This window comes from Phallusia mammillata, chromosome 5, assembly GCF_965637545.1.
Source record: "Phallusia mammillata chromosome 5, kaPhaMamm4.hap1.1, whole genome shotgun sequence".
NCBI classification, from domain to species: Eukaryota; Metazoa; Chordata; class Ascidiacea; order Phlebobranchia; family Ascidiidae; genus Phallusia; species Phallusia mammillata.
The window spans coordinates 9,508,115-9,530,966 of record NC_137256.1 but is presented as its reverse complement, the minus strand read 5'-3'; the positions used below and the strand labels follow the sequence as shown (position 1 = coordinate 9,530,966).

At 39.0% G+C, this 22,852-nt stretch overlaps 3 protein-coding genes and 1 pseudogene across 4 annotated transcripts in view; 2 read left to right on the top strand and 2 right to left on the bottom strand.

Annotated features, from left to right (window-relative positions):
• Window positions 1-14,414, bottom strand: part of LOC145230011 (uncharacterized) — a 64,912-nt gene extending 50,498 nt beyond the window's left edge. Inside the window, exons 1-3 of the mRNA XM_080095362.1 lie at window positions 14,343-14,414; window positions 13,719-13,783; window positions 12,659-12,720 (exon numbers count right to left, since the gene is read on the bottom strand). The gene's annotated coding sequence lies outside the window, so the exon portion shown is untranslated. The remainder of the gene's footprint in view (window positions 1-12,658; window positions 12,721-13,718; window positions 13,784-14,342) is intronic.
• Window positions 14,415-14,419: 5 nt separating this feature from the next.
• On the bottom strand, window positions 14,420-17,542 carry LOC145230010 (polypyrimidine tract-binding protein 1 pseudogene; annotated as a pseudogene). The gene has a single exon (XR_013860535.1). The product of XR_013860535.1 is annotated as a polypyrimidine tract-binding protein 1 pseudogene (transcript).
• Window positions 17,543-18,438: 896 nt separating this feature from the next.
• Window positions 18,439-20,191, top strand: LOC145230241 (F-box only protein 42-like). The gene has a single exon (XM_080095620.1). It carries the CDS (start codon window positions 18,808-18,810, stop codon window positions 20,098-20,100), a length of 1,293 nt encoding a protein of 430 aa, XP_079951746.1. The 5' UTR covers window positions 18,439-18,807; the 3' UTR covers window positions 20,101-20,191.
• On the top strand, window positions 20,171-22,816 carry LOC145230240 (guanine nucleotide-exchange factor SEC12-like; the record flags this gene model as incomplete). The annotated part of the gene is given in 7 exon segments (XM_080095619.1): window positions 20,171-20,370; window positions 20,774-20,885; window positions 21,309-21,428; window positions 21,495-21,619; window positions 21,985-22,059; window positions 22,529-22,621; window positions 22,689-22,816. Coding segments are annotated over 7 exon segments (770 nt in total), but the record flags the coding sequence as incomplete, so codon positions are not given.
• Window positions 22,817-22,852: the final 36 nt, after the last annotated feature.

Below are 22,852 nucleotides of genomic sequence, written 5' to 3'. Positions count from 1 at the left end.
GCATCGTTAAATGGTAAGATAACCCCGTATACAGGGCCCAGGGAGGAGTCATAAGGGCTATGAGTAAGCGTATAATGAACCCTCCGCCAGTTGAAACCATAATCCGCGATCTAGAAAATTGGACGTTTGGCCCTGGATGGGCTTTTGTGGCTGCTCTATTTCGGGATCGTGCAAATAAGTGAGTTTCATGAGTGCAAGGCAATTCTCCGGCAATTTGGCGACCCCTAATTCGATTTAAATGATATTCTGCGTGCCGGCGAAGAAGGCATTGAACGTGGGTGCTTTATGACAGCTTACTTAGATCTGAGCTGAAGATTACACCTAGGCACAGAGCCTGTTTATTTAACGATGTCAAACGAAAAAGTCACAAGTGCCCGCTTTTCGTATTATACCCAAACGCTGCCATACAGAAGCCACCTGTTATATGACAAGGTCACAAACTAACCGTAAGGTCATCATATACCATGTTTACCAGCAATAAGCAATGTCTTGAACGTAAGCAGTGAGCTGTGTGCAAATCGAACAGCCAGTGACTCATTTGTCTCTAAAGCAACGCGGGTTCGTTTCAGGGTGATATTGTTGAACCGGTGCCCTCAGAACCACGTAGGGTCTTATTGAGACGGATTATGTGGTCAGTTTTACGTAGAGACACTGCGTTGTCACTAGCTAACATGCGTCAAGCAACAAATCAAGTGTTAACGCTTAAATCAATGTAAACCCTTATGATAAGGGCTTCCGAATCCAACAAGCCGTGTTTGTTGGTGTTTTCTCAATACACAGATGGTTATAAGATTACCAGACGACAGTAAGGGGGTTTAACCAATTTGTGAGTACATAACCCCATGTAATTGACCGGATTTTGGTTTTACACCTGTTTTAGGAACCGCCCCGTAAGAGGCAATGGTTTTAAGGGTAATGGGAAAATTGGATATCCTTATATTTAAGTGGTCACAAAGTGGACTTAAAACTTAAGTGGAAATCAAAATCCGGTTTAGCGCATTTTAAAGTCTGGCGATTTTGTTTTTGTTTGAAAAAAAATTGTACAATAATTAAAACAAACAATTCACATGCTTCGAATTTCATCTACAACTTGGGTTGGGATTTTTACCAGTTGCAGAAATCCTAAGCACATATTTTCCGACCTACAAGGTCCCATCAGTGCAGTAGGTGAAAGAAATACACCGTAGAGCTAGTATAGCTTTTATAAAACAAGCCAAGTTTGCATACTGATGCATACCCAAGCGGTAAACTCATAAACGAGTTGAACTTACGAACCTATATAATTTACACCAGTGGCGACTTGTAAATCCCTTGAGTAATCATGGACAACTTCATAGACATTGCAACAACACTTGGGACGTCAAATGAAACAAAAACCGTTGTGGGATCAAAGTGGGCCGGGTAAAACAATATGTCGCGACAATCAAATGTTGTAAACACGACAATTTCGCAAAACAAAAGATTGCGACACCCTAGGCATTGTGATTAACAGACATGACGTTATGGAGAGCTCTGACGCAAATTGCTTTCAATTTGTTTTCGTACAATAAGATACGGAATTCAGTTGACGCACTAGCTCTGTCGGTGTGTACAGGTTTTCTACATTCAGTTGCGCTCGGGGTTTTCAACACACATCAGTGCATTCGTTAAGTTTCACTTGGAAATGAAAACAGAACAGGTGGCTTTACGCGGGTTGAATAAGCAAACAAAAGAGCACCGCGCGTCACACAAAACGCAATCAGACGTGTTTCACCAAGATTGAATCCAATGACTGATTGTAAGCCGAGGGAAAAAAGAAACATAAAACCTGTTAAACGTCATATTTCCTCGCCATAGAAATGTATACAAATACACACCGAAATGAAATATGATTTCTATGAGATATACACAGAAAAAGACGCAAAAAGAACTTGATGAACGTCATACTTTCCCGTCGTGTAAAACAGTTTCAGATACATCCATAGAAATCAACGCTAATTCGTAATATGATTTCTATGTTACATACACGGAAAAAAACACTTCGCGTCAAAGTCTGAACAAAAGGTTTTTGTGCACGACACAACAACGCGCGTAGCGTTGTCAACTATACATAAAGATTCTTGTTTTAATGTAAGTGACAAATTTGAAGAAAACAACGGTTGTATGGCGTTAAAGGTTGGTCACGTGATAAGTTTGCGTTTTTCAAGATGGTTTTGTACCAGGCTAGGGCGCTGTGAAAAGGAATACACACGTTATGAGACGTTGTCCCTTTATTACAGTAAGATCAACCCCGATAAAATTCAACATGATAAAATATTGGGCACTATGCCGCACATCAACTGAGTGCATGCACTAAAACCGTATGTTTCGGCAAATATTTTCGAAAAACATCCTGTTTTTCAATGCTGCCTCTAATGCTCTGGATCAGGGAAGCTGGAAAAATCCCAAATGGGCACAAAAACTAGTGAATATTCACACGAGGGATGCGAACAGCCTCTTCCTCGGTTTTTCTGAGTAGCCCGTGTTGATCGAAGGCCGTTCTGGTGGCAAGAAACAGTCTTAGCTTTGTCACCAGCGGGACGATACACAGAAAAACAAGTACATCACGGGGTCGTTTAGGAAGCATTACACTGGTTTCGGGCCACTTACCACGAAGACTTTAGGACGCAACAGAAAAGGATTGAAAGCATGAAAACAATTTGTAAAAGAGAAAAAAAAATTGCCGTTTTCGGCGCTTTTGCATTTGTTGTTTTTTAGTCAAACAAAGCGAAAATGTGTCTGGATTGCATTATAATCAAACAGTTTTGTCTTGGGCTGACCTTTATACGTTTTATACTGATACATACTGGCTACTTCACACTTAACATGCTGGCTACTTCACATTGGGAAAATTTCACTATGGTATTTACCCTTCTTTGAAAACAGCAACAACACAATTGTCACAAAATAAATGGATTAGACTACGTTTCATAAACCACCTGCAAAATCGTGTAAAATCCCGTCCCAATATTTCAGAGACGTCGTTAAACTGTCAAAATTTGACGTTCTGTTGCCAGGAAGAGATGAAGGTTAACGCCGGCTGTTACCATGCAACTCGATTGACGCACGTTAGACATTTTTGGCACTGTTGCAGGAACAGAAATTGTGACGTTCTGTAGCTAAGAACCAAATAATAAGTTCAACAAGAAATGGCATTCTTCTCAAAATAAAAAGCGTAAGTTGCCCAGTGGCAAAATCACTTCTTCTTCGTTCTCTCCAAGCTGGGTATATTCTTGGGAGGGTCCAAGCTACTAACGTTCCTCCTTTATGCGTTGTAGAAGTTTCTAGTAAACTTAATAATGTTCGGTTGTCGGAACACAAACTCATGCGTAGTAAGATGTGCCAAAGCATGTTTTAATTGGGGTTGATTGTTGGATTTGAAAAACACTTTGATTAAACAGAGATTTCTCTAAAATATGCTGGTGACCTTGTCAAATCGCTCAAAAACGGTTAGTTAGGTTTCCAAAACATGTCATCGACTTGCACCAAAACTGTTAAAGTATGGTGGAAGCCAGAGTATATGCATGAAGTGGCGACAGCGAAATGCAGACGCGGTACGTTGAACCCAACTACAAGCCTTTAAGCGATTGTTTTGCAGATCACAACAAAATGCAAGTCAACTATTTCAGAATGTCGTAACTCAACCCCGCAAAAAGCTTGTCAAAAATGTGAACACAAAAAAATAAAGCCAGACCAGTTGTTACAGCGAATATATTTTCACTGGTTGATAGTAATAGGAGTCCCCTAAAAACCACAGCCAAAACAACACAAACATAAAGCGATCTGATTGGCTGAGAGCTGCCGCGTTCAAGCGTGAAATTCGCCAGCTGACTTCCCAAGCGCTGATCGAAGACACGAACTTACGGCGTGGTCGCTTCGTGAAAACAACAACAAGAAGTCGAGGTTTCCACGAGTTTGGTGCGTGGAAGCAGTGTGATCATGTCAGGGGGCTCAAAGTATATTTACCACCACCATGTGTGCGAATGTAATGACAAATTGAGGCCAATGGGTTAGTTGTACGTGCCAAAAAGCAATAGAGGCGCCGAAATTGGAGACGACTGATGGAGAAATGGTATTGGTTTACAAAACTGAAAGACCTGAAAAGAATAGTTGTCAAACACGTTCGTAAAATTAGATTTTTTTTTAATTTAACCGGCTTGCGGTCAAAAAGTCAAGAACGCACGGAACGCTAGAAATCAAATGCCAAAGTCCACGACTCTATCTGGGAACTGTTAAATCTGTTTATTTGTTCGTCCAGACCGAACAAGCAGTTTTGGCATCGTAATGAACAAACAACTCAACTACAGTCCCGTATTCAACGTAATAGATTTTGGGCCTAAATATAGACTTAATCCAAGGCCAGACAAAACCTGGATGTTGACCTGCAACTATTGATAGAATGGGTTGTGGTCCCCCATGCTCGAACACAACATATGCTAAAGGCATTGACAATCAAGCTCAAATTTACTGTTTTCCAACCTTTCAGATCTCAGACCGGGTTCGCCCTCCGAAAAACTTTTGTGGAGTTAACTTTAAAAAATTGAAAAAAAAATGTATGTCGTAAGACGATCGTGGATGCCTTTCATTGACTCGTTCGAATTTTAGGACCCGCAGTTGAGAAAACATTGTTTTTCACGAAGCAAAGACTCTGCCAAAGACGAATCCAGATCAAAGTTTTTTTGATGTTTGTATATGGATCAGGCGCCCTGGACCATTTCAAGTTCCTGCCCGAAGTTAACATGTTAACACACGAATGGGTCGGCAAAGTGTCTTACGCCCAAATCGGTAGTTTCCAACCCTCGATGTAACATTTGATTGCGAATCGCGGGTGAGCTTTGGCACAGAGAAGCGGGTACTCCAGATTGAAGAGTGATCGATTGTCGACCAAAGCTCATCAACGGACAGAGAGTCAAGAGCCGAGAGTGGAACACAAGTGAGATTCAAAGCAATTGCGGGTACTGATGCCAATTCAATGCGAACACTGGCAACGACAAAAACACCACGTCACCGTGATGCTCGGTCACGTGACAGTTGGGTAATAACATGGCCCGGTGGTTTGTTGATGCCCGGTGAGCCCGGACAAAGCGAACGCGTGCTCGTTGTGCGTCATCCGAGGAGGGCAAAGGCAACAATGACAAGAGGGGGTGAGCAGGGTTGTGCAAACACACAGGGCTTTGTTGCGTCGAAGAAGTGAGAGGCAAGACAAAGAAATGGGGTTTGACCATGATTTGCTGCAGCATGTTTGCACCACAGTGGAGCAGATCGGCAAAATAAACCAAGATGCTATATAGGTTAAACTGACACACGGTTACAAATGCTGGTTTTACAACCTATTTATTCCACAATAAAGAAACAAACTAAAGTCATAAATATAATTTATCCTTACAGCTTTCAAGGCGGCTTTATTTTATTTAACAAACGTTTTGGCAATGTCACAAAACTAATTAACAAATTGGGAGTCATTTAACACAGATTTTAGCAAATGTCACAAAACTAATTAACAAACTGGGATTTTGGTGTTTTAGTTACCAAACTCATTGTGAACTTGCTGACATAAATTCACGTGATGTAGTATATTGGCGGCAACTGATATAATTTTAAGCGCTAATTTTTAACCAACAGGGCAAAGTTGATGCAACATAAAGGATATTATAAACTCACCAACAAACAAACCGGTGGCGCGCGTTCAAATGTTATTGCCAAGTCTGTTGTTGTGTTGATCGTTTTGTGAGACTCTCAGGACATTTGCCTGTGAAGAGAATAGGGCGAGGGACGGTTGGCGTCATCGGTAAACAGACCAGCAGAGCGGGACCGAAGGTGGAAGCTTAAACTGTAGCAAACATCCTATGGCAAAACGTCGGTGCCTGTTTCAAGCGATAAACATCCTGTTTGAACTCATAGTGTTTGTTACCTAACCTGGATTTGCATTTTTAAAGTGGGTTTAAACAAAAAGGTGTGAAACTTTTTTCGATGGTAATGACCAATCATCATGTCAAAATCCAGGAACACATATACAATAAAACCTTTGGTTAAAACATGGCAGAATGTTCCAGTTAAAACGGTGTGTAGTGTATTCAAACATAACTTTTGACTGTTTCCCCTTTTTGAGAGTTTTAACGTCCATTGGTTTTAGCGTTGCAAAGTTGAATCAGGCACTTCTATGTATTTTTTGAATGATTACTAAAACTGTTGTTTTGGCTTGAATATATCAAGTTTAAGGTTGAAAAAACGTGTTTGGCGGTTGGCTGCTCGGAACTCGTTTAGAACTGACCCGCACAAAACACACAATCATGTTTATTCCAATTGGCATTTTGCCATAACAAACCAGCTGGAACAATATTCCTTACGGTTCGGCGAACATATGACGCTTGCGAACAGTTGAAAACAAAAGAACTTAGAACGGATGCGCAATGTGCGTAGAACGCCTTGCCTGTGTGAGCAAACAAGGGCTTTCGAAGCTAACGTCATCGCGCACTTCTAGTCTTTATCCCACCGTTCCGCCGAATCACAAGCGTCCATCACTTCCAGACAATAAGAAACAAGTCCCGCACTGTACCCTAGCACCCAACAAAGGTCTGCGAGGGTGAAAGGTCAAACAATGGCGGCCTTTGCAAAAGGAGAGAACAGCCGTGTTATTTTGCGCATCCCGAACGATCCAGAGGGGGCGAAAACAAAAAACCGGCCATAAATATTGACTGGCAGTCACGTGACTTGGCGCTGGCTGTCTGTTTTGGCAGCCGCCCGAGTTTGGGAGACCCGGCGAACTACCACCGAGGTTCAATTAGCGCGCCAAAAGCACGGCGAAAACATGTTATTGTTTCCTACTGTTTTGCGGGTAATCTGCAATTAGCTTCCGTCAGTTGTTTTTAAACCCTTCAAAAGAGTGTACATGTGATAACTGATGTTTTTGCAGCTACAATTATCCGCCAAAATACTACTGAACTCTTTAAATTTGGAACACTATATGCGGATCTGTTTATAAGTTTAATGGTGAAAATCACGGCCTAAATAGACGTAAATGCTTTATTTTTCAAACGTTTCGGCAAATGTTCATGCCATCATCAGTGATAAGAAGGCCACATCAGTCACATCCGTTTATAAACACTTGAGTTACACCTATATATCTTTAAATTTGATTATATTATTCTGTTGAAACCAAGTTTAGGATATTTGGGGCATTTTTTTGCTCTGACACCTCAAACCCATTGACGAGCGAAGGAAATATCTTCACAAAACGAGAGAAAACTACTCCGTTTTGAGAACAACTCTTCAGATAATGTTTACAGCAAGCAGATGGATGGAGTGTCCTGCATTCAATGCTGTCAATCGTTGTCAAGTGCTAACAGGAAACTGCACAAGCCGCGGAGATTTGATAACAGTTGCCGGGCAACAAGTTTGCAAAGCACAACGCAACCCCTACACAACATTTTTGCTCGCTGAAATAAGATACCGCCGTGGTTAAATCTGGACTTGAGATTCTAAATTTAGATTTGGGAAAGAGGACTCTTGAGACTTAAAGAGTCCATCAACATGAACTATACAAAGGTGAAATCAGATGACAAATCGTTTTTAGATATTTTGCTTTATTTTGGACAAAAATACATCATTCTTCGGTAACTATCATAGCACGCCAGCCCTATTGAAGGCATCAGTCGGTCACCAAGCATGGTCATATGGCAAGGCGTAGGCTAGGAGCATCTAGATTTTTACATAAGTGTGGCCTGGTCGTTTCAGGGATTACCACAGTTATGAAAATATGTTCTTAAGTGATTTTCGGTAACTATTGCCAGACTGGGAGATAAAACACTATATTTTTCGGTAATTTCAGCCAAACTTCGGGAAAATTTGCCAACAACAATAAAAAAATGTGCAATTCAAACGGCAGCAGCAAATAAACTGGTTGTAAAATTACGTAATTGTTAGCGATTAATCCAAAACTGCGTACATTTACGAGGCAGGGGAAACGTTCATGCCCACGCAGTCATGTGACATGCCGGTAAACCTGGCGCCAGCTCCCATTCTCGCAGTAAAACGACTTGGACAGGCCAGATAGGAACCAAATACATGAAAAATCTGCTTTTGTTATGAGATTTCGCTTCAACGAGTGTGTAATTACCCCGTACTTAGCTACGCCCTCGAAAAAAAAATGCATCAGCTGATCGCGCCAAACCCTTTCTTCAGTCGGCTTGCCTTGCCTGTACGACAAGAAGGCACTTCCTTTATTGCACGGGGTAAATTAGCTTCGTGCAGCAAGCGGATGCCGAAGTATTGCCTATCATTCCCTTGCATGCAAATCTACCCCATGTGCAGAATACCTGCAGGGACACAGGTTTGCAGCGTTGGTTGTGTGATAAATGAACACAGGGCGGTGCTTGTGTGGTCTGCAGGGCAAAGAACAGTCAAGGGGGGGTCTTGGGCCGTGGCACAAGTGTTACAAAGCAGATTTGCCGGCGTTTCGAGTGCCAACGACAAATGAGAGTGGCCTGCTTGATGGTGCTCTAGCGCCCCCACTTGTGTTGCGGTTGCGTCTTGAATGGTTTTCGCCGGTGAAGGAGAGCCTAAGGTGGGTACTTAACCGTTGGACCCTCGTTTGGAAATCGAGTGTTTGGTCCGCATACATGGTGACACAACACATGACAGTCTTACGCCGTTTCCAGTTAGGTCATAACCTCGCTTATGTTGTTTAAAGCCGCTAAAGAACTTATTTACGCAGGAGCCGGTATTCCGTTCAAAAATTCGCACGAACAAATGACATTTCGTTAATTTCTCGAAAGTCAGAAATGAATGGCCTGTCGCCACTACATGTTTTGAGCAAAACTGCAAATCATGTAACTAAATAACAGCAACACAAGCTTTACGTGTTCGGTTAATCAACAAGAGCTATTTATATCGCCTCGTCGTGTTAACAGGTCTTTGCGTGGCATTATCGGCAACCTAACACGCATAAATTGAAAGCCACACAACACGTAGTGACGTCAAAGTGTGTATTCTATTACGGCTAAGCAAGCAGCGGTCTCGTAGCACCAACAATCAGTGGTAAAAACAAATAAACTGTCCACAAAATCAGACTATCGTTGCTAAAACGGCGCATAAACCGTGGGCGAAGCGATAAAGGTGCTCGCAATCATGATACAATGCTCGTTTGTTCGACGGACAGGGTTACAGTGGTGTTGGGTTGCGCCTAGCCCGACATGTCGAAGTGTGAGAAGCCGGTTTGGAACGGCCGGACAGGGGTATGAGGTGACGAGACACCGACTCTAGTTGCTCGTTTTAAATGCCGGCCCAAGTGCAAACCTATTGAGCCGGCGGTACGTGATAAAACCTGTGTTCTTAGATGCGCCGCTGAAACAAAGGGACCGCTACCGGGCGATGTGAGAGGAAAGTACTTCAGGTTTTGGAGTGCAGAGAATGATATAATGTCACATGTTGCCCTACACAAGTGGGGAACTTTCAGCGCACAACATGGAGAAAGTCTACGTGGGTGATATTCAATACTGTGCAATACGCCAAACTAAACAATTACATCATGTCCCGTTAAAAGAAAACCATAACCCTTTCAGTATTGTAGCGTATACTTCAAGCATTGCACCACTGTCTACAGAGCAAATGTACACAATACAAACTCAACAAGTTTCATATGGGCAAAAATGGTCTTACACCAAGAGGTAATTTTACATTGGCAGCGTGTTATTTTACATTAAAATTACATCATGACCTAAAGACAAAATGTACACTCAAACAATTCGTTACTTTAAATGGACAGAAACAGACATACACCTCGAGGACATATCACATTGGTATCCACACCATTACAGTATTTCACATAGATACACCCAGCCATCATTACATCATAACGTACACAGCAAGTGTATACAAAGCAATTCAGGGTCGTTACTTTAAATGGACAGAAACAGTCATAGACGCTTGAGTTCAATCTATTAGCAGATGCTATTGAATTCCAATTGAACACGTGAGCAATGAATGAGACACAAATTGAATGAATGTGTCATTGTAAAGTGTCAAGCGGCGGCCGCTGGGTCATTCAGGAAATGTAAATACCCAGAATGAATTCGAAATTTGCCCCAGCTGCAACACTCTGTACCTGACATTGAACACTCGTCGACGCTGAAAGGGCCATTTACGGTTTGGAACCGATGGCCTCATGATTTTTTTTTAACTACAGGTAGTGACTTATTTAATGAGATCAACATTGGGAAATTGAGCTGGGATATAGCGTCACCAAGTGGTGAAAAATTAGGTAATAGCTGCCTTAAGGCAATTTTCACGTAGCCAAACTAAAGCAAGTTACCGAAAGGACAAACACACCACAGTTTGACGAAGAAAAGTGAAAAGTATTCATACCCTACTCGTGGAAAAGGAAGGCAACCCATAGTATATCTCAAAATATCTACTCTTCACCAGGAAGGGCGTGGCTGAAGGAACCTTCTTTGCAGCAGCGCTAGTGACAAAACACAATATCAATATGGATCACTTGGTCCAGAGATTGGATGGCACTCGAGCAAGGAGCCATGACGCATTTCGCGTCAGCAAGTACACATTCACCGACCCTTGCTTGCCGCTAATCAGCTCCATTCGCCACGAGTACTCTACAAGGCGGCTATTGACCCAACAGCGTGACTCTTCTGTGTCATTTGAAGGACGAATTGCAAAGCCCATAACAATGATTTGACATGTTGGATGTTGATTTAGAGTTTAGACAACACTTTACCGTTTGGGTGACTGCTGGGATCAGTTAGTTGGTTACTTTACCTTACACCTTTCGTTTTACAGGAAGGCTTAAACTGTTATACTACAACGCCCTATTTAATTATTTGGCAAAGACGTAAAATGAACCAAGACATTGCAGTGTATCGCCCATTTATTTTTTACAAAACACCCATCGATAGGGGCTACCGCCAGGATTGCACAATTTGTTTTATCCCACGACATAAGATAGATTTTAAAATAGTGACAACATTTAAAATTACAAAATCTCGAAATGTGTACAACATTAAAGTTGACATAAAAGCGAGTAGTTTGCTGACTGATGAATGTCTTTCTATCAACAAATAAAAAAACAGTTGCCTAACAATCTCTAACAAGCCTCACGCGAGTTAGATAATGCAACACAAAACATGTAATTTAAGTAAAAGGCCGAAGAGAGTCTAAACCGGCGACAAACACGGACGTGACAACACAAGTCAAAGCGTCTACGCTATAGTGTCAACGACATTGTGGATTATTAGTACGTGCGCTGGTCACGCAAGCCTCACCGCTTTGTATTGTGTATAGCGGCCGCAAGCCGGTTAGGACATAAAAGTCAAACAAACAATCATCTATCAAGGCTTTACTTTGCAAGACAATGTTTTTTTTAAGATGGTTCTCAACATGTTTGCAAAGCTTGACTGAAAAAAAAAACTTGCAAGATTTAGAGCAAATGCATTTTGATTCAGACGTTTCAGCAAATCGTTGTGATGATCAACCCATAGATGTTAGTTTGTTGTCTAGTGTTCCTAAATTTGAAATGATTACAAACACACTTTGAATGAAAGAGTATATATAAACACTCTTATTTTTGAACTAAAAATGGTTTGATTTTTTTCTCTGTTGTGGCACACCTTTTTGCAGAATTGTACAAAGTTAGTCTATCAAAAAAGTCAAATATTTGGGTAGACAAATAAAAAACTTCACGCCTCAAAACAGCTTAAGATGAATTTCCAGGGATTCCACTCTTGCTGAATTTGTAAAAGATGTGTATATTGCTACAAAAGAAAATTACATATCCAAGGTGTAGTTCAAATTCAAAGTGATACATCAACAACTTCTAACATGACTAGTGCAAGAATGAATATTCAATAAAACTAGCTGCAACTACAGTCACAGGCGATTCGTCCAGCAAAAACAAACTTATATCACGTGATAAGCGCGGACCAATCAGAATCGGCAATAACAGGATAGAACGCGCGCTCGTCGCTGTGTACCGAGGAAGCCGGTTGCAGCCAAAATTCGACGAAATCCACATTAGGCGATAAATAGCATTACGTGCACGGTTGGTTGCAAATAAAGGGCAATAACAACAAAGAATTTTCAGATACTGTAGAAATGAAAGCAAGCTGTTCCGTACGCTGTTTTTAATCGCTATGCACTTTTTTGGTCATACCCTTACTCTGGCCCTAGGCAATCCGAAAACAATGAAACCAACACTGAGCATATGTCAGTGATGAGACAATGCAGCATTGTTACAACGTTGTATGCAAATGTTACAGTAACTGCAGTATGAACATTTCCCCTTTTGCCTGTACAGAGTATGAACGCCCACATTTAGCTGACCAGGAAACCTACCGAAGTTTTTGCAGGCATTGTAAGGCAAACGGCTCACAACGCGAAACGGAGATCAGCAAGGAAACACGTGTCAATTAAACTTAGTCACGTGACATGTGGCGTGATATCGGCTCGACGTAAACAGGTCCGCTGTACCGCGGCCGGGACAATACGCACAGCGCTCTAGGAAACGCTAATTTTGTAGCTGTTTGCAGCGAATTGGAACAGTTCAATGACTTGATTTGCACCAAGAACAAACTGGTTGCTACTCTTATATGATTTTTGCAACAGCATTAGCAGCTGTTATATTTCTACCGACCTTTTAGATTCTCTTCAGCAGTCCTTCTGTTCTTGGTTGCTTTGCAACGCTTTGAGGAAATTCTGCAAGAAATCATTTGTTAAAAACTCAAAAGCTTTAACAAGCAAATTAAGCACAAACTAGGTTCACAACTTCAAGCAACGACCGCCATTAAGCTAGGGGTGTAGCTGCTCCAAAACGAAAAAAAAATCACCAAAACGTACATAAGCGTCAACCTAATAACGCGTTTTATGAGGATGTGGCCGACTACTGGCGAGGTCAAACTACTGCGGTGATCACGTGACAGCGAAAATTCTTTAGGCTCGTTTCCTTGAGTTTTATAACCACCGTATGGTTGCGGCCCGTTCCACAGGGACACAAACATGTGATGAACTCACTCGAGTTCACGGACTGGATATGCTAGATCAGTGCTTGTGTTTTGCAGCCGGTGCGCACAAACCCCAATAGCTCCCTTTCGTCACCTGCTGGTATACGAAATTAAAAGAAACATCTCGCTACTGGGCGCTAGAGCATTAAGATTACAAATGTGTTTGGTGTAGCGTTTTTAATGCGATTTTTTTGTTTTAATGAAAATGGAGAAAAACTGCTTTTGATTTCATTCTATAAGTGTGGGCTATAATTGCACCTGTTCTTTAGTTTTTACACCAAACCTAAACAGCATATATACACACTTTTTGTTGTTATTTCACAGTTAAAATTCTTACAAGTTATTAATTTTGGTTTTGAATGATTTGTTTAATATAACATTGTTTGACGTGCAGAAGTATATATAAACCACATTATGAATTGCACTTATAAACACTTTTCTACAAACACAACTGAATGGTTTCTAGTTACCTGATGAGTTTCTTGATAAGTTATTAATAATGAAAACCAGGACAAACTTAACTAAAACTGTTAATAGTATCCTTAGCAGCACTCAGATATTTAAAAGAATTTCAACCAAGATTTAGAAAGCTGTTCATGTTTTAATCGAATTCAAATTGCATTGCTTCAACATCACAAACGGCCATACCCAAATTTAAAAAGCTACTGTGTAAAAAATACAAATTAAACTAACCTTGTATTGGTGAAAAGCTGAAACAGTGTTTGGCCAAAGTTAACCACCAAAGATGTTGGTATTGCCTAGAAAATTATATTGTACATGTTTTACATCTGTAATTAAAGTGCATAACACCGTATTAGCATACTACATTGTTTCAAAACACCAAGTTCACAGAATCGAAGAAGTCCTTGAATGCTTTTTTGTAAGCCCTTCATTACCTTATTAGTCATCATGCATAAAAACAATATTTAAATTGTACATTGTTATTATTAATCCATTTTAAAAATTAACCCTTATAATGGGCATGCTGAGGCAAATATTGTTTAGGGCCAAAAGAGCAAGGAACATAACATAACAGGCATACAATTACTTACATACAACATAAAAGTCATTGATGTAGTTATTTAAATCTGCAGTCATGATTGAAGCAATTTGGGGAACACAGATTTTTTTGCTGAGATTTTTTTTTTTGCAATAATTTAATTTTACACTTACAGACAATGTTTTTTAGTGTTTTGAAGCTGTTGGTTAGATACAGGATTAAATGGAATATTTTCTTTAACTAATGATTCATTATGCAAACATGGATTAAGCCGATAAAAGGAATCATCTAGGCAAATATATGCAAATCCCACCTACCTTTTTAAGATATGCCGCTCTGTGTAGATTTCATAGCACAACTACATAATTTAATCAATCGTATTTAAAACCTACACCTACACATAACATCAGTAAAAAATAAAAAAGAACAATCATTCATGTGAGCATAACAATAGTACAGAGAGGAATGGTTTCGCCATTTTAGGGGTTTGAGAAAAAAGAAAGATCTAAGAGCGAAAGGCTTGCAAAACCGAAGCGGTCCGCAGCAATAGGAATGCTCAGAAACTATTAAAAAGTTAAGTGAAATGACTATTGGTCACTATATGAACCATTTTACATACACAATGTGGTACTGTCATGGGTGGTAGGGAAACGTTTATAAATAGCACCAGCTTTTTGCTTAAAAGACAGACAGAAAAAGCAATCGCCAAACATATATTTCAATGGAAAACTGGGCCAAGTCAGTACATTAACAGCAATGTTTGAAACACAAGCAAGTTTACAATTAACCAAAGTTTGTTATGAACAATCCTTGGCAAAGGCTTACCAACTTGCTGTGTATCTAATTTGTGAAAACCAGATAGTTAAAACACATGTTCAAAGAATATTGAAAACAAGAAGTAAAATATTTGTTGCAAGCTTGAACAAGTTTTTTGGATACAAAAATGTACAATAATTTGTTAGTTTCGAAACCAATAAAATAGAAACACATTTTTGCCATGTTTTTGACTTTAGAAGTGTTTATTGTGCTAGTACAAGTTAGCACAGACGACAATGAAAAGGCCGAATTTATTTGGACTGCTTTCGAAGTATGTGACATGATTACAAGCAAAATCTTATTTTACTTACAGTTTGTAGTCATTACTAACATAATACTACTTCAAGTACTATAGTAAGCAACATCATGCTTGTTGGCCATTGAAAAATCATAAAATAACACAAATAAATTTATTGTTACTACATGAAAAAACTTGCATTATAAATAATGACAACAAATTTGCATGCAAAATCTGATTCCGTTTCACAAAAAGTTGCACAAATTTATACCTTTTTGTAAATACTTAGTAAAAGTACTGTTCATGCAAAACTACAATTTGGCATGTGTTGCAAAGCAGGATATCTACTGGAAAACTGACCAGCAATAACACTTGGAAAGGATAGTACTGTTGATGGGTATTTGAGACACAACAAAAACTGGTACAATAATGTTTTCACAGCCATGCTAAGTGTAGACAAACAAAGAGAAAAAATAATGTTGACTTGCGGATTAATAATGCTTAGATATGCACAGCATTGACAGTGCACTAAAAAATCTTGCAATTAAATTTAAGTGAACTCTTGCACACTTTATACATCACAATTTATAGATTTGTTCAGACAAAATATGTAACATTCAAAGAGAGATTTTAGTTGTTTCTCAACAAACTGAATGTGTGTAACAAGTAGAGATAGTGCTTCAAACAACAGGTATTTAACATTAGGTACAAATATATGTAGTTTTATGTAGACAGGCATGGCTTAACATGCAGCAGCGCATCGTCCTTACAATAAAGCCCACAACATCCAAAATACTGCTGAGCAGCAGACCATTCAAACAAAAGATTGCCTTCTTTTTGCACACTACCCCACCGACTCAAATAAGGCTTTTGGAAAATGAAACTCTAAGATGGTTGGTGTCCGAAAGCTTGAGATTATGCAGCATGACTAAACACTTAACCGCTTCTTCAACATTTGACAACTGAATCAGCGCCATTCTTCGATCTTTCTGAAAGAACTTAAATCCAACAACAGTCCCGTAATTGGAAAAGGTTTCCTTAAGGAATTCTTCAGATACTTCTGCTGGAATGTTAGACAAATGAAGAACCTCAGATGGGGGGAAAATGTTCTGAAAATTCTTGGAGCCTGGTTTCTTAAAGCGATGCAAGTTTGAATTTGTGTAATCCTGCGTCAAATTTTCAACATCTTGTCCGTCTTTAGGCATCTGAACTTGAGCATGCCGGGATAGAACCACTTGAAGCATACGGCCGAAAAACTTAACTCCGTTTAAGTGCTTGATTGCCAATTGAGCCTGTGTACTGTCGCTCATCTGTACCAGCGAAGTGTTCTTCCGCTGGTAAAGAATTTTAACTCGAATGACATCTCCATAAACTCCGAACAGCATAAAAATCATTTGCGGAGTAATGACTCCTTCATTCAAATTGGACACATGCAAAACACTGTTACCACTATTCGGCATCTGCTGGCCACTAACCAATGCCGCTAGTTGGGCAGCAACAGATGCACTTTTCAATACACTTCCTGAGCTAAGTGACATTTGTGACTGTTGTAGGGCAGCAGCAATAGTAGCAGCATGGTTGGGAACAGGAGAAGGCATAAGTGACGAAGAGGTGCCACCCAAAATGGACTGAAAAGATGTAGGAGTGCTTAAAATTGCATTTTCTCCTGAGGGCAGGTCATTTCTTGTGTAGTCTCGACTCTTGTCGTTGTTGTACTTAACATTAAGTGCCTCAAGTTTGCTAAACTCAATTCTCAAAGTGCAGCATCCATTATAAATATTTTGCCCATCTAGCGACAACTTGGCAGTTTGAGACTGGACAGCATCACCCATCTGAATTAAAGCTTGAAACTGGTTGTTTTTCGTAAAAGTAATAGTTTTAAGGACAATGCCGAACTTTGTAAAGATTGTGTGCAGAATATCCAGAGTTATGGGGTACAGCATATTTTCCACAACAACTCTTAGCACATGGTTCGGACCGCCTTCAGTTTGCTGCATGGCCTGAAGGACAGCTTGAACTTTTTGCTGATTTGGCGAGTTGTCAGTTTTTAGCTCCTTGTGATTAGAAAACTGGATGTACATTATTCTCTGTCTGATAGTAGGGGGACTTACACTACAGTCTTCAACCATTTGTTGAGCAATTTCTTCAGATTCCATTTCAAGAAACGCCTGGTTCTTACCTTTTAGCATCAACAAATTGGTAACCTTGCCAAAGTTTAAGCCAAGTTGGATCACCTCGTTTTCCGTAGCATCTGCAGGCAGATTCCTGATGTGAATTACTTTTGAAACTTCTTCGTCCAATCTTCTGTCAGTTCTTATTTTCTTTGCTCCGTTATTTATGGAACCAGATATTGGAATGCATGGGTCTTCATTGATTCTTTTAGAGCCACTACTGCCAGTGAACATATCCATTGTTTTCATGCTACAACATGAAACCTAATGCAATGCAATAATAAGAATGAGTTGAGATAATACAGAGCAAAAATCAAGTATTTTGTAATAAAAATTAATCATTACAACTTATTTAATGGTATATTACATTAATAGACAATAAGGGTGCAGTTGAAGTACATTGAACATTTAATTATCCTGTGGGCAGTTCATAAGATCTCAAGTTCTCAACTTTAGCCAGCTATTTCTAGTTCGGTGAATGTTTTAGTGCATTTGTTCTGCAATTGTTTCATGGAGCGAAATATAAATAACCAAACAAATAAATAAACAGATTTGCAACAATGTTGTTTTGTTGTGGTACAAGTTTAGACGTTTCACCAGGCCTAAACTTAAACAAAAAGGAAACATTTTTTGCAAAGACCAAAAAATCACATTTAAAAAAAAAGTTGCATTGCTGCTTGTTGTTATTCTTATTTTCGACAACCACAATAACCTCACACAGCTATTCTTTTACAGAATGCTTTGCTTAGAAATAAAACTTAAGAAACACATGCAGTTAACCACGCAAAACGCGAGAGCAATTTCACCACGGGTAAATAGCCAAGGCGCGCCATTGTTTAATGAAGCAGAACAAAACATAGATATCAAAATATCCAGGGAAATTACCAGATAAAATATTTTTATTCAACGATTAAAACAAAATTCAAACAATTCCTAAAAACATTTTATCAAAAATAATTGTGTCTTTTAATTCAGCTTAAATAACAAGACAAGTAGACAGACCGTCGAGACATAATTCATTTTAGAACGCATGTACGATACGGATGAGAAAAGCGTGTTGTATTTACATTGCGTGTTTTGCCTTGGAGGAAAAGCAGCTACACATCAGTCGGAACTTGTAAAATGTGTTCGTTAAAGCAACGTGTATCACAGATAGTCAGTTTTAAAGTGGTTCTACAGGACATTCCTTAAGTATTTATAATTTCTGCTTTTCTGTGTTATGTAATATGTATTAATAATTTTGTTTTTGTCTTAGAAAGCTGCGTTAAGTTCACTTGTAGAATTTGTTGCTTTGAGCAAGGTTGTATGGAGTATGGACTTTGGGCATTAATAAATTTATTTTATTTGAAAAACTAACGCATGTCGCATTAAAGACATGATATTTCACTTTCCCAAAATATGGTTTTCCTTGTGTATGTTGTGTACCTTGATGAAAAGTACAATATATGCTGCTGTATATATATGTTAACTTGGTGCAAACTTTTACTACAAAGTGTTGAGATAATGTTTCCTATTTACAATAGCTTACTTCTGAAATAAAGTTGCTAAAGGTTCATAATGGAATGCCTGCCTGCAGAAATTCTTGAAACAATAGTCTCATATCTGTCTCCGTACAAAGAGCATAATATTGCAGCCATGGTTTGTCACAAATGGAATCATGTGGCAAGTGAGGTGGCTACCAAGTTGCCTCTGCGTCTTGAAGAGGACCTTAGAAGTGGAATAATCAAATGGACCCATGTTAATAGCGATCAAACCACTACTGTTACACCACGGGTTGGCGAAAGTGTTTGCTATTGCGATTTCACAAGGTCACTATATGTATTCGGAGGAAAATGTGCTTCAAATACAATGACAGGATTTAATGACCTTCTAAAACTTGATCTGCATAGCTTAACATGGAGTCGTCCCATCGCTAGGGGTGTGTTTCCACCTCCAAAATTTGGATGTTGTATGCAGGCATATAAACGGTGGCTTGTCCTTTTTGGTGGTTCATCCCTGACTCCGAGCAACTCTTTAGGAAGGGGCAGTGCCGAATACAGCAATGACTTGCATATTTATGACACTAAAACAGGCTCATGGAAGTACAAAACATTTCTGCAAGCAGAGAGCCCTCCTCCATTGTTTCTTCCTTCATCATGTGTGTTAATTGATGAAGACGACCCTGAAATGGACTTATTAGCTGTATATGGTGGAACCAAGATGGGTTTAATTCGGAATGAAGAGATGTGGTGCCTAAATCTGACCAGTTTAACTTGGCACAAACAGGTGTTAAATGGTGCGATGCCCACTAAAATTTTTCCAGACACTTCCAAAGGGATTTTTCGCATAAAGAGCCAAGCTTACTCCATGGCTTTGCTTATAATTGATAGAAACTTGTTTGGTGTTTGGGTTTTGTTACGGACAGGCTTTAATGAATGGACTTACCAGGCTGTGGAAATTGCACCCAGTCTGAAAGGCTATTCACCAAAACTGAATGTAATTAGTGGAAGAAACTTCACTGTAGTTGGTGAGACATTAGTCGTGCTAGCTCATACTTCTGATTCTTTGCCAGATGATGTCCCAGAATTGACATCTCACATTTCATTGCCGCAACGAAATTCTAACAACAGTCTGCTTAAAAACACTCTGGGTCTATTTTTGCTTGACCTAAAACCATTTGAAACTGATGGTATGTTGCAATGGGTCAATCAAATTGATTCCAGCAGTAAGCTTTTGCGAAATTTTGTTCGAAACACCTCTTTTTCAGAACTACATGTTATTGAAGGCAGAGGCGAAGTGGTTTTATTAGGTTACCGAAAACTATTAAAATCGAGTACCATGACTTTATGCACAGTTGGCTTGCAGAAGTAACATTTTAAATGTGCATTAAATTGCTCAGATTAGAAATGTATGCCGATTTCATGTCAAATTACAGATTATTTTATTTTTTGTTGCTTTAGAAGTTTATTGTAAACACTTAGAGTCCATTTTTTAGTGTCAGCTGCCATATGCGAAGTGCAAAACATGGCTGCTTTGTGCAAGGTATCCTTTCCTATGTATTGCTGTGAATTTGTCGATGACAAGACCTTCTTTGTAGGTGGAGGGGGTGGAGCTGCCAAAACTGGTGTGCGCAATTGTGTAGTAAGTTTATATGGTTATGAGATCTATGATTTAAGTACATGTACACAGTGGTGGGATTCAAGTTTTTTGTCAGCCCATTCTATCACAAAAGTCATATTTTTCAGCCAGTTCTATTGCAAAAGTCCGTTGACAGTAACCAGTTCACTGATCTCATAAAATTTAGTCAGAAGTTTCCATAGAACAGTTGCGAACCAGCTGAATCCCACCACTGCATGCACAAAAGAATCTGGTAAACAGTAGGCTTTGCCCAAGCTTTTGCATTTTACCACCATAATATCCAATTAAACAGAATATTTTATAGCTAGGATACAATTTGGAATTCAGTAGCCAATAAAATAATTAGGTGTTAACTGAAATTTGTTTGTAGTTTATATGCTAAATGTCTTACGTTTATGTTTTTCAGCAAGTGTTTGAATTGGAAAAACAAAGAAAAGGTTTTCATGCTCAACCCATAGACCAGCTAGAAACTGACAAACATGCAATCATGCACATGAGTGCGAAAACTGTAACAAATGGTATATCAACATTTAACTTACATTTATAATAGTTTCTTTAGCACTTACAGTTCTACACAATACTAACAACCAGGATTGTGGAGACATGATATTTTTGTCAACTTTTTAAAGGGCAGCATAAATGTTTTTTTAAATCGGAACATTTTCAAATTGTAGGGTTCTAACATTTTTAGCCAACTTAACAGCCCTATTATAAAACCAGAACAAAATTTACTATATATTTGGTGTTTCTGCACCCTGTTTAAAAGTTATGCAGATACATGACTTGTATGAATAAGCAAAAGATTTACAGTTAGTGTTGAGTGGCAGTTCAAGTAATGATTATAACATAACTTACATATTTAACTTCGCTTGGTAAATAAACTTAATTTTGATGTTATGACCAGGTTGGTAACAACACTTTTGAATGTTCAATTTTGACAGACACTTCCAAAGGACAATCAAAATGCATGCTGGCACTAAGTATGGGCAGCCAATGCAATGTGTACACTGTTTCTGGATCACAAAAACCAGCTGCGGAAACTGATAAGTCAGATAGCACAGGTATGAAAAAAATCATGTTATGCTTTTCCAATATTCAACAATGTGTAAAAAAGTGATTTGTTGCAGTGAAAAGGAGAAAGAAGTCTGATAGCAAGAGTAAGAAAGAAAAAGAGCCCTCTCAGGCTGTTACTCATTACAGCTTCAATTTAGAACATGAAATTGATAGTGTCCCTGGAAAGGGTGGTTTTCAGGTAAGAACTAACATATTGATAATAAGCTCAAGTTTCCCTGTTTGCATTAAAAAGTTCTGGCATCACATTTTTTAAGTTTTTTTAATGATTCAGCTATCAGGTGCTACTGTTTTAGTTTTTTGTATTCCTTATCATGGCATGAGCATTTGACAAACCATTTAAAACAAAGTCATTTTTTAACATGTATGTTGGCCATTACATTTTTGGAAAGCAAGGTACTCAATACATTGCCTTTCAAAATTAATTTGAAAGAATAAAAAGTTATCCTGACTTCAATTTTAAGACATTAAAATTTTTAACTCTGAATTATTAATTCAAGATGCATGTATAAAGCTCCAAAAGCATAGTTTTGCTTTATTTTTTAGACTTCTGTACAAATAAGCAACAGCGGGAGCTTAATAGTTGCAGGAGGTTCTGATGGCCACCTACGAGCATGGAAGGTGAGAAAAAACAAAACTCAAAATATTTTGGTCTGTTTAACTTCTGACTCCAATCTCCAGTTCTTATCTTTTTGTCAGTTGTTTTTTCGGTACTTGCACCTTAGATTTCCTTTCTCCTTAGTTCTTATATAAACCGTGGTTTGACAACCTGCATGATAAAAACAACAAAACCAATTGTTATATTTTGAGTTGAGTTTATTTTGCTTGGTGAAAGCACATATAGCGTCACAATGGCACTAAACCATCACCAAGCCAGAAATAGCTGCCCAACGTCGAAGTGTTATGGTACAAAAAATAGCGAATGGCACAATTGGTGGATCATGACTGAATGTGCTGCAGTTACACCGTCAAGTTCTGCATTAAAACACTGTGGCAGTTATGGTTTCGACTAAGCTGCTTTAAATTTATGTTAAATTCAAGTACAGTCTTACCATATTTCAAACTCAATCGATAACATTTGTTTTAATAGCTCACAGGCAATAAAGTGCATGAAAAAGTTTTCAATGTCCACGGACACAAGGATGATGTTACAGACCTAGATATTAGCCTAGATGATAAACAGGTTTGAAAATCGTATCTTTTGGTTTGTTGCCAAATATGCTTGTTCTCAAATGTGAGTGTGCTTTTAGATAGTATCTGCTTCTAGAGATGCCAAAGCGTACCTTTGGGATTCTTCCAATGGACACAAACTGTTGGATTTGAGTTCTATTTGGAACATGCAGATGGTGACACGTGCATACCGATTTCGAAATTGCAAGTACGAAAGTATTTTACCAAGCACATATCATGGTCC